At 42.0% G+C, this 14,324-nt stretch overlaps 1 protein-coding gene across 12 annotated transcripts in view; it reads right to left on the bottom strand.

Moving 5' to 3' along the window:
• The window catches only part of DHX32 (DEAH-box helicase 32 (putative)), a 58,195-nt gene that overhangs the window by 11,435 nt on the left and 32,436 nt on the right, over positions 1-14,324 (bottom strand). For all 12 annotated transcript variants that reach the window (XM_070275606.1, XM_014733149.3, XM_070275630.1 and 9 more), the window contains 4 exons: positions 10,900-11,272; positions 5,878-6,123; positions 4,449-4,548; positions 4,201-4,359 (listed from right to left, as the gene is read on the bottom strand). In XM_070275606.1, the coding sequence (XP_070131707.1) occupies positions 4,201-4,359; positions 4,449-4,548; positions 5,878-6,123; positions 10,900-11,272 (878 nt within the window). The remainder of the gene's footprint in view (positions 1-4,200; positions 4,360-4,448; positions 4,549-5,877; positions 6,124-10,899; positions 11,273-14,324) is intronic.

Raw genomic sequence — 14,324 nt, 5'->3', positions numbered from 1 at the left:
TCTGCAGCCCCCCACTTCATTCTGTCCCTGCACTCCTTCCCCTGTTTTCTTGAGGTCTTTGTCTCATGCCATGTCTGGCAAGTCTGTGTTTGGGTTAGTTCTTCATAGATGATACCAAAGCCAGTTGTCTGGCCACCACCAAAGAGTCCTGAGTCCAAATACAAAGATGACATCAGGTGTGGTCTTATACATTCTGGCTAGTTTGTTTCCAAATTTTTGTCCAGGTTTGGCTGCCTATACAGGGTCAATGACATTAAGGACCACCTGCTTCCATGAAGTGCTCAGCTGGCCCCGAGCTTCCCATGAGGGAAATCAACCCTCAGCACCAGGGAAGGAAAAAAATAACTGATTTTTTTCTTAAAGAGATCTATATCATAGGAAGTCAATTAATAGCCTGTAACCTAGTTATGCCAAATTCATTTTCACATGGTTCATGAATCCTGAAAAGGGTAACAGGTTTGCTGCATTTGCGTATTTCAATCATAAGTCGAATTAAATGCAGCAGCTGCAAGCATAGTCTTTTTCCCCTCCCAAAACGATGAGTCAGAGTTAAGCCACAGTTACATTCTCCCCAAGCACAGCAGAAAATCGTTCTGTGTGTATTGTCAGGAGACAAAAATGAATCGTTGCCGTAACTAACCCTTTTGTCCCCCAGTTATCAGCTCTAAGCCTTGTGGAGTAAGCAGCACACAGGGCGGCCACTGCGAGAACACAGGAATCCTCCAGCATGGCTAGAGTTCACTGTTGGCATTTTAAAATCTTTAAGATTATGCGCCACACTTTTCTTCTCCCTTCAGGACTAGTCCGATCACCCCCCATCCTGGGAATGCCCAGGGGATCCACGCATGCTGATTCTTGGGCTTAGGAGGTGAGCAGCAGGACTGGAAGGACAATTTTCGGAAGTGAAGCAGGTTTCTTCAGAGAATGCTCTCTGTGAGGTCTCCGGAGCGATTAATGTGGCTGACCAGCCTATGACAAAAGCCACGCCATCTGAAGCCCGAGGTCACGAGTGAGAAATGTATGCAAGCGGCAGAGACTCTCACCTTCCAGATTCCTTCTTTGGGGACCAGAAGGAAAAGTCAAGAGAAGGTTGGCTTTGATTCAAAAGTTAAGGGATCCTGTCTAAAGGAACATTGTCACCAGGATCTCCAAGCCAGTCTGAGCCATATGACCCACTTCCCCAAGTCCCCATCTCGTCCCCTTTCTAACTTGCCACAATTTTTCTCACTCCAACAATTTCTACATAAGAAAAATGCATGCAATCTGAGTGTGCCACATACAGTTCCCACTCTACATCACATTCTATGACTCTTTCCTCAGAGCAACTCCTTTTTAGAAGGTATATTTATCACAAATATATTCATTACATAAGTTAGTTAGGAAGGGACCAGGCCTTATAAGCCTTTCCTCAGGTGGGGAAACTATGAGCCACGCAAAGCTGGCTCACATGCTCAGAGTCAGGCGTTAGGACTGGGTTGCTTGGCTGGTAACCAGGTGATGTGCCAAAGTCGTCTTTACCTAAGTTCCATTCAGGCTTCTTGTTCCCGTGGGCCTCTGAGCTCTGCCTCTGTGCCTCCCCAGCCTCCCCTTCTTCTTATTCTGGAGAATAACTTCCCAATTCACATGTGCTCTGAGATCTCTCCCTAATAAGGCCTCAGGGAAGCCAGAGTCTCCTGCCCAAGAACAGCCTCCCCCAGGGCTCCAGACCCCTCGAGTTCACTGTGGCTTCCAGGGGCACCAAGTATTTTCCTGCAGATTCAGCACAGTAGGCAGCAAATGAGTCTGGGCACTGTCCATTTTTGCAGAACAGTGGTCTGCAACCCTTTTCGCTCGAGAACAGATAGCTCCAATTGGAGATGGCCACAGAGGAAGCAGGTCTGCTTTAGAAGAGAGCAGGAGCGCACCTGGTCCCGTTCCCGCCTGGAGATCCACTGCGCCTTCACATAGAGCCTTTGTTGAAAATTTAAGATCCCAGAGGGTTCCCGAAAGCAATTGATTTTTCAAAGTGTTTACTGGGAGAGTTTCACTGTAAAACTCCCTAAGAGGTTCCGGGAAGGACTCAGCGTTGTTGAAGAGCGCCATGCACCTGTCACGACCTCACATGAAGAAACTTCAAGTGATGCTCTGAGGCACCCTGGAGTGGCAGGTGACGCTGTCCCTTAGGCCCGTCCACAGAGGAGTTCTTGGACTGTCTCCACAGCCTATTTTCCTTTCCACCTTTTTATTTCAAAGCTCAGCATCCTTAGGAGACACTCCTCTTACTTAACTTATTCAAATTCTACTGGTCATTTTAAGAAATATTTAAGGAAGAGTAACTCTAAAACAACCTATATTTCTCAAGTGCTTGTAAATCCTATTGGCACCACTGCACAAAATGATTGAAAAACACAGGAGTTGAGAGAAAGCAAGGCAAAAAAGTACACATTACACAGTTTCCATTTAAGTATGCTCTCTGCTTCCAAGGTCTTGGGCTGACCGCTCTCTCTCGTGCACATTTGATACATAACACCCAGATCAACAGACTGTCATTCACCTCCCTTGATAAACATACTGAAAATTTCAACCTCTGGCCTAAAGTGTGGAAAAAATTAAGGAAGTTCTTTTTATTAAAGCACAGGTGAAAACTAAAACATCATCTGAAGGGCAACCGGTATGTTAAATCAGGAACCTTTCTATGGGGACTCAAACACCCACGTAGCCTCTCTGAAGGTCAGCTGCAGGTCAGAGAACACAGCAGCAGTTCAGAGGCAAACAGGGCCCGGATTTGGGCGCTGCTGCTGAAAGCTGTGCCTCTGGGCCTGGGTCCCCGAGCAGCAGCGGGCAGGTAGGTGGAATCGAATGAACCGCATTCCTTCCTGTGCAGATGTGTGCCCCCAGCCCCTGGAGACCGTGCCCAGCGAGGAGCATCTGACTTGCTCTGTGCTGGCTCTGGGGGCATGGGGTGCGCAGCCCCAGGGAGTGAGAACCAGCACAGGACTTTTCTGAGGAAACGAGGGCACTGACCACCAGGAAAGAAGCCAATGGGGCTCTGGTCTGTTTTAAGGAGACACCACAGCAGAGTGGTTCAGATGACTCTGCAAACACTGTTCACCTTCTCAATTTGTGTATGTTATCTCATTTCTCTCTGACTCAGTTTCCTCATCTGTAAAACGGAGCAAATAATAGCCCTGGCCTCAGAGGGTTGTTGCACTATTAAATGATTTACTATGTCAGTAAGACCATATAAACGTTATTCCTGGCCCTGTTATTGCTGAGAGGACAGGCAGGCATTTAAATGGACAAGAAGAAGCAGAGCATCTGCTGCTTTCAAGCTTTCTTCACCAGCTGGTTGCTGATGTTTTAAACTAAACAGCCAACATCACTTCTCTGACACTACAGTCAGGGTTGAAGAACTGTCTATCCACCAGAGAGGGTAAGCTAACTGGGGATGCAGAAGAAACCAGGAGGCTAGGAAGAAAATGTTTTGGCTCCTTTCCTGAGCAGGTGGGGTCCCTTTGCCCTGTGGCTTTGGCAGCCCCATCACAAGGTAGAGGCCGCTGTCCTTGCATTTCCTTAGCCTTTTATTGAGCATTGTGATGGTTTTCAATTAAGCAGCTGGTTGCTGGAGCAGCAAAGGTCCCCACGAGTGATGATTCTCGAGGGGAGAAAGCCAGCACCTCCCATATGACAGGGGGCTTTTCTGGGTGGACTCATTAGAGGACGTATTCCCCTAGGGGAAAGATGTTCAGACTGTAATTACAACGGCTCGGTCCTAAACCTAAAAACGTCAGCCCTTCACATAAAAGTCTGACCTAAGTTACAAAGGAGTGGACACCTAATGGATTCCCCAGGTGATAGTGGGATTCATGAAGAAGGACCATCTGGTTACAAAGGTCCCCACCGAGAAGCTCAGTGCTGCCAAGAATTCCACCTTTGCCCTCTGCTGCCCTCAGCCATATGCTTCCATGTTCCACCATCCCTCCTGATTTCTGGGAAGACAATTTTCCAATGTCAGACAGATATTTCCTAAAGCTTGTTTTTTTTTTTTAAAGTTACTTTAGAGAACGTTTACGTCTAATGGGGAAAACGCTTCAGTACATACTAAGTCCCCAGGCTTGCTGGCACTGCCAAGTGCCACTTGCTCTCTGGACTGGGGATGGGCAAGAGGGAGGGAGCTAAGCCCCAGCCCATGCACCCGCTACAACGTGAGCGCAGAGCTACCTGGTCTGTTCATGAAGTCGCAGTGGCCTAAGCCTGCGATGTCGACTCTCTTCATAAAAAGCACCAGGCTGGTTAGGTTGGCTTCCTGCATTTCTGCTGGCTTAAAGGGCCGCATGTCCTTGGAGGCAAATTCTTCAGAGTACAGACAGAAAAGTTTTCCTAGAAGACACCAAAGAAAATGGCTTTAATATCTCTGTTGCCTTCACATAGGAATTTAAATCAATTTGTTATTGTGTCCGTAGTGCTACCTGAAGACGATGAAGCAAGAATCTGCTTGCGTGTCTCTGCTTGGCTTTGGCTGATGGGCTGCATGACAAGCGAGTTGGCTCGGATTCTAGGGTTGTACACCTTTAAAGGGAAAGAGCATCTTTAGCAGCAGATCACTCAAGATTTAGCAGGCTCGCCGGACCTCAAGTGAGGGTGCTGTTTGCGGCACCTGGCTCCAAGAAAGGCTCTGCCTCGGACTCATTTTCTTTGTACAATATTAATCATTGTTGCACTTGCCTTGAGATGGAAACTGCAAGTGCTTTGATAAATGGATTTAAAGGTTGTCTGCTTTCATTATAGCTTCAATAAACATGGGACCTCTGTATCATCTGCTGAAATACTAGTGTTGTCACTTCTCAAAGCACTAAAGTGGTGAATGATGACAGATACTCATGTGTCCCATGGAGAAAGGATTATCATCTGACAGTGCTGTTTCTTCAAGGTTTTATTCAAATGGACTGTGATCTCAGTGGTCGCACCTTTGTAACATACTGAGCTCTTCCAGTCACATCAGCTAATACAAAAACTGCATACAGCACTAACAGTGATTTTTCTTATGGGTAGTTTAAGGGGGTAAGTAAAAGCCCTGGGTTCTCGGAATGGTGGACTAATTCAATAAGTTCAACCCAAACTGGTCCAAGGGCCTTCAAAACGGTTAGAATTGCTCTGTCACAGTAAGACAAGGATACCTCCTTAGGAGACTCATGGTTTCCTAGAGGGACAAGGGCTACACAACATCTAATAACGCTGAACAGATCAGTCCTTGAGGAGGTTTTTCTCAGTTCAAATGCTATGATTTCTGTAGTCCCCGTATCTTTGAGAGTTTGAGATATTCTATTTCCATTTTCCCTAATTTTTAATTTAAAGATAGTGATAAAAAGTAATATATATAATTTAAATTTAGGATGGAATTTTATCACGTCAACTATAAAGCCAAAATTTGCTAAAATTAAAGTCCATGCACTTGAAACTAATTTCTAGTAAACTATTCGGGGGAAGATGCTAATTACTTTGATAATGTGAGTACCAAAAATACCCAAGAGACATAAAGAAGAGAAGATTTAGGAGTCAAATAATTTGCTTTACTAGTACCTTAGCTAAAGAAAAAACACTGACAAGGAAAACCACCACCTTTATGCTTTAGTAATTGTGTTTTTCCTCAAAACTTTTCCCTCTGGCATCTCAATCAGTTTAATTTGTTTCCAGACTACCAAGATGCGAATGAGAGGCAGTAACGTGATCAAGACATGTTCCTGGCTGCACGAGTTCTTCTTTGCACACGTGACTGAACACAGAGAACCCAGATCAGATAGCTCATCCTCCCTTTCTGGTCAAGAAAATAGTAGGAGCCCAAGACACTGATTCCTGACAATTATCATCAGTCTATTTAACCTGCTTGATAATAATTACCTTTCTTCTCTCCACACCCACATCAATAACAAATTTGACTGTGTTGCTCCAGATCAAAGATTCCCCAAAGCTAGCAGTTAACACCACTCTCCTCTGATAAACTTGGCCTCTTTTTTCTGTTTCATCAGGGGGCTTAAACAACGCACATTTCTCCTTTGGATACAAAGGAACCACCACCAGTTCTCCAAGATCTGGGTTTAAGTTAGATCCTTCTTGACAGACAATTTCATAGGCTTTTTCAATATCCTAAAGTAAAAAAAGATAACATCATCCATGAGAATAAAGTGCATTACAAACAACTTCACTACTTTAAAAAAAATGTCTGAATTAAATAAAACTATAGGCAAAAGCTGCATAATGTATACAGGGAAAGAAATACCTGTGTTGTTATCTATGTGCGTCATTAAATATGAAAAGAAGATATAACAGGAAGAGAACATTTCTTTGGGGAAGTATTTCACTGCTTTTAGTACAAAATGGTTTTCCTTGTGTAATGTACCATCTTTGCATTTATCCTATTTTTCTAGCTTGATGCAATTTCTCATATCCACTAACAATGACAGACAAACGGAAGTTATTCTCACATCAATGATGAGGCATCACCATATTTTAATGGTGGCAGAGCTAAGAATTAAAAAACAATCTCTAGATTTCCAATAAAAGCAAATACAGTCATGCGTTGCTTAATAATGGGGATACATTCTGAGAAATGCATTGTTAGGCGATTTCATCATTGTGTGAACATCTTAGAATGTACTTACACAAACCTAGATGAGATAGCCCACCACATGCCTAGGCTATATGGTACTAATCTTATGGGATCACTATCGTATATGACCGAAATGTCATTATGTGGCACATGACTATATACAAATACATTCCATAATCAGAGTTTCTAACTGGGTCACTCTGAAAACTATTTTGACACATTAGCACTTTAAAATAGCAGAAATGCAATGAAGTAGGCAGGAAATATTCACTGCTATTTACATCTTTGCATGATTCAGGCATTTAGAAATATCCTATAAAAACGTTTCACTGTCAAATATATATATTTTTAAAGTAAATTATTTGCCCTAAAATTACACACAAGTAAGTATATTGGTGTAAAATGCTCAAAAGGCGAGGCATTTTAGGTAGTATTTTGTTATTTCTCAAATCACAACTAGTTTTTTAGGACCTCTTATAAAAAATATGTCACAATATAATTCTTACACCTTTTTAATTTGTTCAAAAATTTCTGCCTTCTTAAGGGCCCAACTGAAAAACTACCAAAAGGAAGAAGCCCCATTTCACTTCATTAGATACATGAGATTTCACTAAAAATCTAAGTAGGAAAGATGATTTCCCATGACTGTTACAGTTTTAAGACTGATTCCATTTCCCATACTGCAGCTCACTTCTCCTCCTTTTCCACACCATTTGTAGAATGGCACCGAAGTAACTCAAGGATTTTGCAGGAGGACAGATCTGCCTAGAAAAATAGCAAGGCACACAGGTCTGCAGGACCCAGAGTGGGCTGTCTGAAAGTTACTGCCCAGCTGCTGGGAGGTGTCAGGAAGCAGGGCAGAGGCCACCTGATGGGGCCCACACAGGCAGTTATCCTGGAACCTTCTTCGGCTCACACCTCCCTTTTCTGCAAACAGCTGGTTTACTTGGGGCAGGTTTCTTTACCAAGCAAAGAGCATCACTGTTGATCGTAAAGAATGAAAACTTGCCAATTGGAATAATCTGAACAAAACTATTTCCCCACTTTCGTAATTCTGATCACTTCACCATTTTATGTGAGGATAGCTTAGAAACTACGGAAGAGAAAAGTACTTGTGCTGTGTTTCCCTGCACCTGGCTCCTGCTCAGCCTCCCACGGACACAGCCCGCTCTCCCGGATGAGCCTCCACAGGTGTGGCTTCCCCTCAGAGGTAACGTGAAGTTGGAAAGGGACGCTCCAGCCCAGCAACTCAGGAGCAACTTCCAACCAAAGAAAGCCTTTAAATTGCACTCAAAGAGTTATTCTCTTAGAATACTGTTTTAAAAGTAATTTGGGCCATTCATTTTTTATTTGCTTTTAATTGCTAAAACTTTTTAGTTGTAGGTGGATTCTAATGTTGAATTTTGTTCCAAATGGGAAATAGAAAGAATAAAAGAAATCTTCAGAAGGAAAAAAGCAGAGCAAAATAGAAAGAGATATTGTATATAGTTTAGACTCTTCTAGCTCAGTGGATATGGGGCTTTGGGGCCATAATCTCCAGAATTTGGGAAAAAAAATGCTTCAAATCTGCATCTGGTGCTTCAAACTTTTTGTTCATTCCTTTCCTTCTGATTCAATGTACAGTGCACTTACATACGTGGGACTGTCCTATAATTGCCTGCAAAGCTATGGAAAACACAGCAACACGCACTGAAGGAAGGGCCCCAGCCCCCAGAATGAAAGGCTCACAACTAGAAAGAACAGTTCCCAGGAAACCCTTCAATCTAATGACAACTTCTTTGTGATAGCTTAAAGTTGCACAATAATCTGCCTAGATATCACCCTAAATCTTAACTTATGTTTCCTATGTAATTTATTTCACTTTTTTTTCAGGTTAAAAGACAGCTAAGTGAAAAGGAACAACACACTGTAAACACTCAAGTCTCAAAGTCTCAGTTAAATTTCAGGACACAGGACAGCAGGTGACCCATGCAGCTGATTCACAGCAGGGGAGGTCAGAGAAAACCTGAGGCTCCTAACACTCAGCAAACCGAAATGCTGGACAATGTCCCTGCAATTTAAAATCTATTTCTTAAACTAAAAAATGACAATTAGTACATTTCTGTTTGCTTCGGTTTGTTTTCATATGATATTTAATTGCTGTGGCAGATTTTATAGTTCTATATAGAAATCAAGAAAGCTTCAAATAACACAGGGAAAAATGATCAATGGCTGTTAATGTGGATTTCAGAGCAAGACAAATTTCTCCAAGAGACAAATTCCGAGCCCAGAAAAGAAGAATATCTTAATGGTAATCCTGACACAAGCAGGAAAAAAGAAAAAAAGAGAAGGTGGCAGTAGATGGGGAAATGAACACCAGAAACCTGTGGAAATGGGGGCTGAATTGTGAGGCGATAGAAACTGGTTCCCAGAGAAGGGATCCTGAAGCCAGTGGAGCTGCTGCCCGAGCCACCGGGCAGCTGGCTATGAGCCTCTGGACAATGAGGAGCCTCATTTCCCTCAGGGATTCCAGGGCTGGACCCGGGTCATAGCAGCAGCACCTGCCAAAAGGACGCGTTCCTCATTCTAAGAGGCTCAGAACTGCAAAGTCCACCTGTAGCTTTCACTGCATTATCATTTTCAAGATTTTAAAACTTTGCAAGACTGATGGTTTCTGTCAGATGTCTTGCAAGACTGATGTCTTTCTGTCCGACTTTGAGGAGGATTAAATACCTTTCTAAGCCCTGGGAATTTTTACAATTTCTACTACCAGCCTAGGTAAAAATGCATCCTCTAAAGTCTGACAATTCAAAAGTCACTGTGCCATTAATTATAGTTTATATTAAACTTACAAGAATCAAACACTCTAAGACCATCCACTACCCTCAATTCTGTATGGGCTTTGTTTTTCAAAAATCCACTTTGGAATTTTTCCTTACTCTGACTTGAAAGATGACTTATCCTATCAGTCTTAATTATACGCTTTCCCCCTAGAAATGTCTGTCTTCTTTTTCACCCAGCGATTCTAACTTCCAAATGTCTTAGACTCTAATTTTGCTATCCTTTCTGTCCTAAGGCTTCACTCAGTAACACTGAGAACCTCTTACTGTTTTCACAAATCCTTCTCCTGTCTCCTTAATCGTTTTATTATTTCCCTCAGGACTTTCTTGAGTATCTTGAATCATGCAGGATTAGGGAATGGTAATAGAATCAATCACTGTAACAGTCTGAATTACTTTTTTTATGGAAACATAAAATCTAAGTTGTGCAAAAATTCTCTAAAGTTTGCAAAGCTAAGGCTCAGTCATCCTCTAGCCTTTGACTCTGAAGCAGAATGCTTTGGATGGTACTTCTGAGTGCGTGAAGACTTGGGAAAAGGTTCTGGGAGAGCTGAGACGCTCGTCTGTTCAGCTGGCGGTTCAGCCAATACCAAACAATTTCCTTTTGGTTTCTGTTTAATCACTGGAATCACCACATATTTGGGTCACACTCTAAACACTAGTGCTTTTACTGAGTGAGATGATGGGTAGGGAAAAAAGGCCAGGAAATTAGCCTCTAAGAAGAAAGGTCTAATTCTTGAGATTCTGGAGGCTTTTAGATTCAGCCGACAGAGGATTAGAGAAAGAAGGCCAGCGTAGCTGTAACAAAAAAAACACAACCCCAAACGGCACCGTGACCCAGTCAAAGCAGTAACAGGTGCTCAGAGGTACACTTCCAACCACAGGAGCCTCCGTACAGGGGGACAGCCTTCTGGGTGTGCGATAAATTCTATTTTCATGCCCAATACTCCACTGACTCTTTTAGGAAGACGTGTGAGAACTTTTTTCTTCCTCAACTCTGTGCCAAGTACTTAGGTTATATTCTTTATCCCCAGCAAATGCTCCTGGTCATAAGGAGGGAGCTGACAGTGCGACATGAGTCAGTGTGCATCTTCTCCACCGAGACAACCCACAGCAAGCACGAGCAGCTCCACCTCTGCACTGCAGCGGCCCCAGATTCGACCCGGGTCTGGTGGATGGACGGGTCTGGTGGATGGACGTTAGCTCTGGAGATCATTTCCATAACCCCTCGAGATGCCGCACCCATTCTTTGTTTGCAGAACAGCATGTGACTTTAGAAACACTTCCTCGTTCTCCTTTCATCCCAGGTTTTATTTACCCTATTTAGGTTTCTTCTAAAGTATAAAAAAATGAGGTGTGTTGGAACCAAATATTTAAACAGTTAATTAGCAAACTGAAACCTGTATGTTAGTTATTAAAAGCTTCTCAACAAGGTTAAAAGGTTCCCAATAAGTAACCTTATTACTCTGTTAGGTTAGAATATTACTTACTTACTTGTTCACAGGCCAGAAAGACTACAATGTCACCCTTCTCACCAGAGTGGTGAATTTCAAAGATAAGGCGTAAGATAGACTCAAAAGACTCCTTTTGAGCCCCACTAAGGTACACAACCTCCACAGGGTGCTTATTTTTCACTTCTATGAGAGGCACATTTCCATAATAAGAACTGAGTTTGCTGATCAGGTGAGGTGAGGAGTTAACAATGAGCTTCAGTTCTGGTCTTGCTAGTAAAACATCTTTAAGAAGTCCAAGTAACACATCAGTTGCAATGCTTCTTTCATGTATATCATCTAAGATGATGACCCCATAGCTACCCAAAAAAGGATTGGACATCATTTCTCTCTGCAACATATCATCAGTACAATACCTACAAAGAAAAAACATTAAAGTTAGAATGCTCTTATGAAAAATAATACAAAAAAAGTCCTAACAAAAATGCCTTTCCTACATTCTTTTCTCTAAATCAAGAATTCTAAATCTTTACTGGGGCCAAGATTCCTTTAAGTTGATAAAATCTAGAGAGACCTTCAAAAGAAGAAAATACACATAAACAAATTTTAAACACAGTTTGCGTATGTTCAGACCCCCTAAAGACCATTGCTGAACCGGAGGTTACAGACCTCCACCCTAAATGTTTATTACAGATATTAACAAGAGCTACATCTAATATTTGCTCTGAGTTTTTTAAACAAAGAAGTAATATGGCAAAATACCCTTGTCAGGGAAAAGTTCTCTTTCATCAACAGAAGAATTTTGAGTCAAAGTATGCACTTTTCAAAAAAAAGGATACAAGAATGCTGGCTCAGACTCACGGCCCAGCTAGTCCACCAATAGCTCTCTGTTGGTGGCACATTGTAGGACACAATATCAGCAAGAAGTTAGCGTCAACAAGTTTGAGATGCTGCCCAAATAATAAGCAAACAAAAGCATCTAGAAAGTGACCACCTATTTGAGGGCAGAATGCAAATTGGCCAACATTCCTGGAGGAGGAAGGGGTCATGAGTGATTTTAATGGAATTTTCCAGTAGTTCTTGGGATTTTATTTTTAAAAAGAATAATAAAAATGTATACCTATTAGTCATCCAGCACCATGCAAACATCCTTCTGACACTATTTACATATTTACCTATATTATTCCTTGAGGAAGCCAAGCCTATAAGTTTGCTACCCATTTAAGGTGTTTATTTCATTTGTCCTTGTACACGGCAGGTCTGAAGCTGCTCTTCTTAGGCAGGCCTGCTGCAAGACTGGCCCTTGGCTGGCATTTGGGAACCTCTAGGATTTGGGAGGGGTCTCACCATCCCCAGAACTGATAAAGACTGCTCCCAGTGTTTACTGTCTGCACAAACAACACGGTTTAAACTGCTTTCCTTCTGGAAGTCTGGGATTTTGGAACACAGAAGGCAGAGGGTGCCTAGATGACCAGCCCCCCAAAAATATCCTGGGTAGGGAGTCTCTAATGAGTTTCCCTGGTGGACAAGATTTCACACATGTTGTCACAACTTACTGCTGGCGGAACTAAGCATGTCCTATGTAACTCCACCGGGATAGGGTGCTGGACGCTGTATATAACTATATATATATTGGATGCTTGCACGTGGTCTCCTCTGGACTTCAGCCCATGCACCTCTCCCTCTGATTTTGTTCTGTACTCTTTCATGGCAGTAAATCTGAGCTGTGAATGCTGAATCCTATGAGTTCTCCTAGCAAATCACCCAACTCGGGCTGGTCTTGGGGACCCTGATACAGTCCTCAACCCCTTTCAAGAAAGAAAAAAATGGACCAAACATATACTAAGTTCCTAGTGTGTGCCAGGCATTGTGTTGGTGCACACATTTCTCATTTCAGAATAAATCTTCAAGGCAGACATTACCATCTCATATTCATAAATGAGAAAACTGAGGTTCTGAAAAGGTTAAGTACCCTGCCCAGGGTCATGAAGCCAGGGAGAGAGTCCAGATTCACACCTGCGTATCTATTACATCTCAGGTCAAATTAGAAAGACTGCTTCCTTGGCTTCCATGGTTTTGGTGATAAAGTCCATGTTCTCCCCCTCTGCAGCTCCCTGAGAACAGAACGTTTGCTCTCTGCCTTTCTTTTCACCCTTGTTCTCACCCTGTGTCTTACCAAATGAACAATGACGAACTGCTGATTATTCCTTTCCTTAAACTTAAAACAGAAAATATACAGAATACTACCATATTTCACTTTGGGCCAAGACACAAACAAACAGAGATGCATCTGAAGTCTAGCTTTCTGGTTGCCTTTTGCTGAGGTTAATTAGTATGATATAGTGATGTAAGTTACTACTGCCTCTTGTCTAAAAACAAGTTAATCTATGCTATTTCCTTAATGTCAGAAATTAAATCTCTGTTCTCTTCTCAGCAAAACTCATCGAAGCACTGATCTTATAGGAAGAAATGCTCCCCACAAAGCAGAGGAGGCATGTGTGTTATGTAAATATACCTGGGCTTAATTAAAAAGGAAGATGGTGACTTCCTTATAACTCTACTAGACTCAGCAAGAAGGCCTGGCCTTCCAGATGCTTATGCAACACTAAGGGAATACTAAGGTTCCATGCTAAAATTTACTACACAAACCTTCAATTTTTTACATAACAGAGAAATTTATTTCTTACCTTTATGTTAAAAAGATTGTGTGTACAGTGCTTTAAAAAAGTGCTATTACTGATAACTATGTAAAAATACATGGCCAAGGTTTCAGGAAATGCAGTTTATATTTTAAATTCTTAAAACTAAATTTCTGAAAGCTAAGAATATCATAAAATATAGAAAAGTTTTATTAATATTCTTTAAAATTATATATATGGAATCTGAGCTTAAAATTATATACATAGAATCTGAGTAATTCTTTTAAAATCGGTGTTCTAGAGGGTCAGTATTTGAAATCTATGTGTCACTTCTACAAGATATCTTGATAGCTAGTTCAGGCGACTATTTTAGTTTATAATATCCAGGTATCCACTGTTTTAAAAAGGCCAGAAAAAAGCTTAAAGAAGAACTAAGTTGTTATATGTAGCACCCAAAAAAATGGTAGTAGGCAAAAGAAGTGCTCATCACATGCCTAATGGATTAGGTTTGAAGGGGTTCCAAAGAAAACGAAAAAGTCAATACCAAATACAGAACACTGCCTCCCATAATCAACAGTCAACCTCAAATCCTCTCATTTAAAAGCTACTCAGTCTGAGCTTATTAAATATCACGGCCGGCATACATCTCCAGGAAGAGGAATTTGGTTCTAATTTGCCTTTATAATTATAAACACGGCTAACATGTACTGAGCGCTTACACGCGGCAGTCACACATCAGCTCAGTCAGACCTCACGACAAGCCGTGAGCAGGTATGTTAATCACTCCGTTTTACAGACGAGGAAGCATAAGCACAGAGAGGTTAGGTGA

Source organism: Equus caballus, chromosome 1 (genome assembly GCF_041296265.1).
Source record: "Equus caballus isolate H_3958 breed thoroughbred chromosome 1, TB-T2T, whole genome shotgun sequence".
NCBI classification, from domain to species: Eukaryota; Metazoa; Chordata; class Mammalia; order Perissodactyla; family Equidae; genus Equus; species Equus caballus.
The sequence above is the reverse complement of the archived record's forward strand: the minus strand, read 5'-3'. Positions and strand labels throughout refer to the sequence as shown.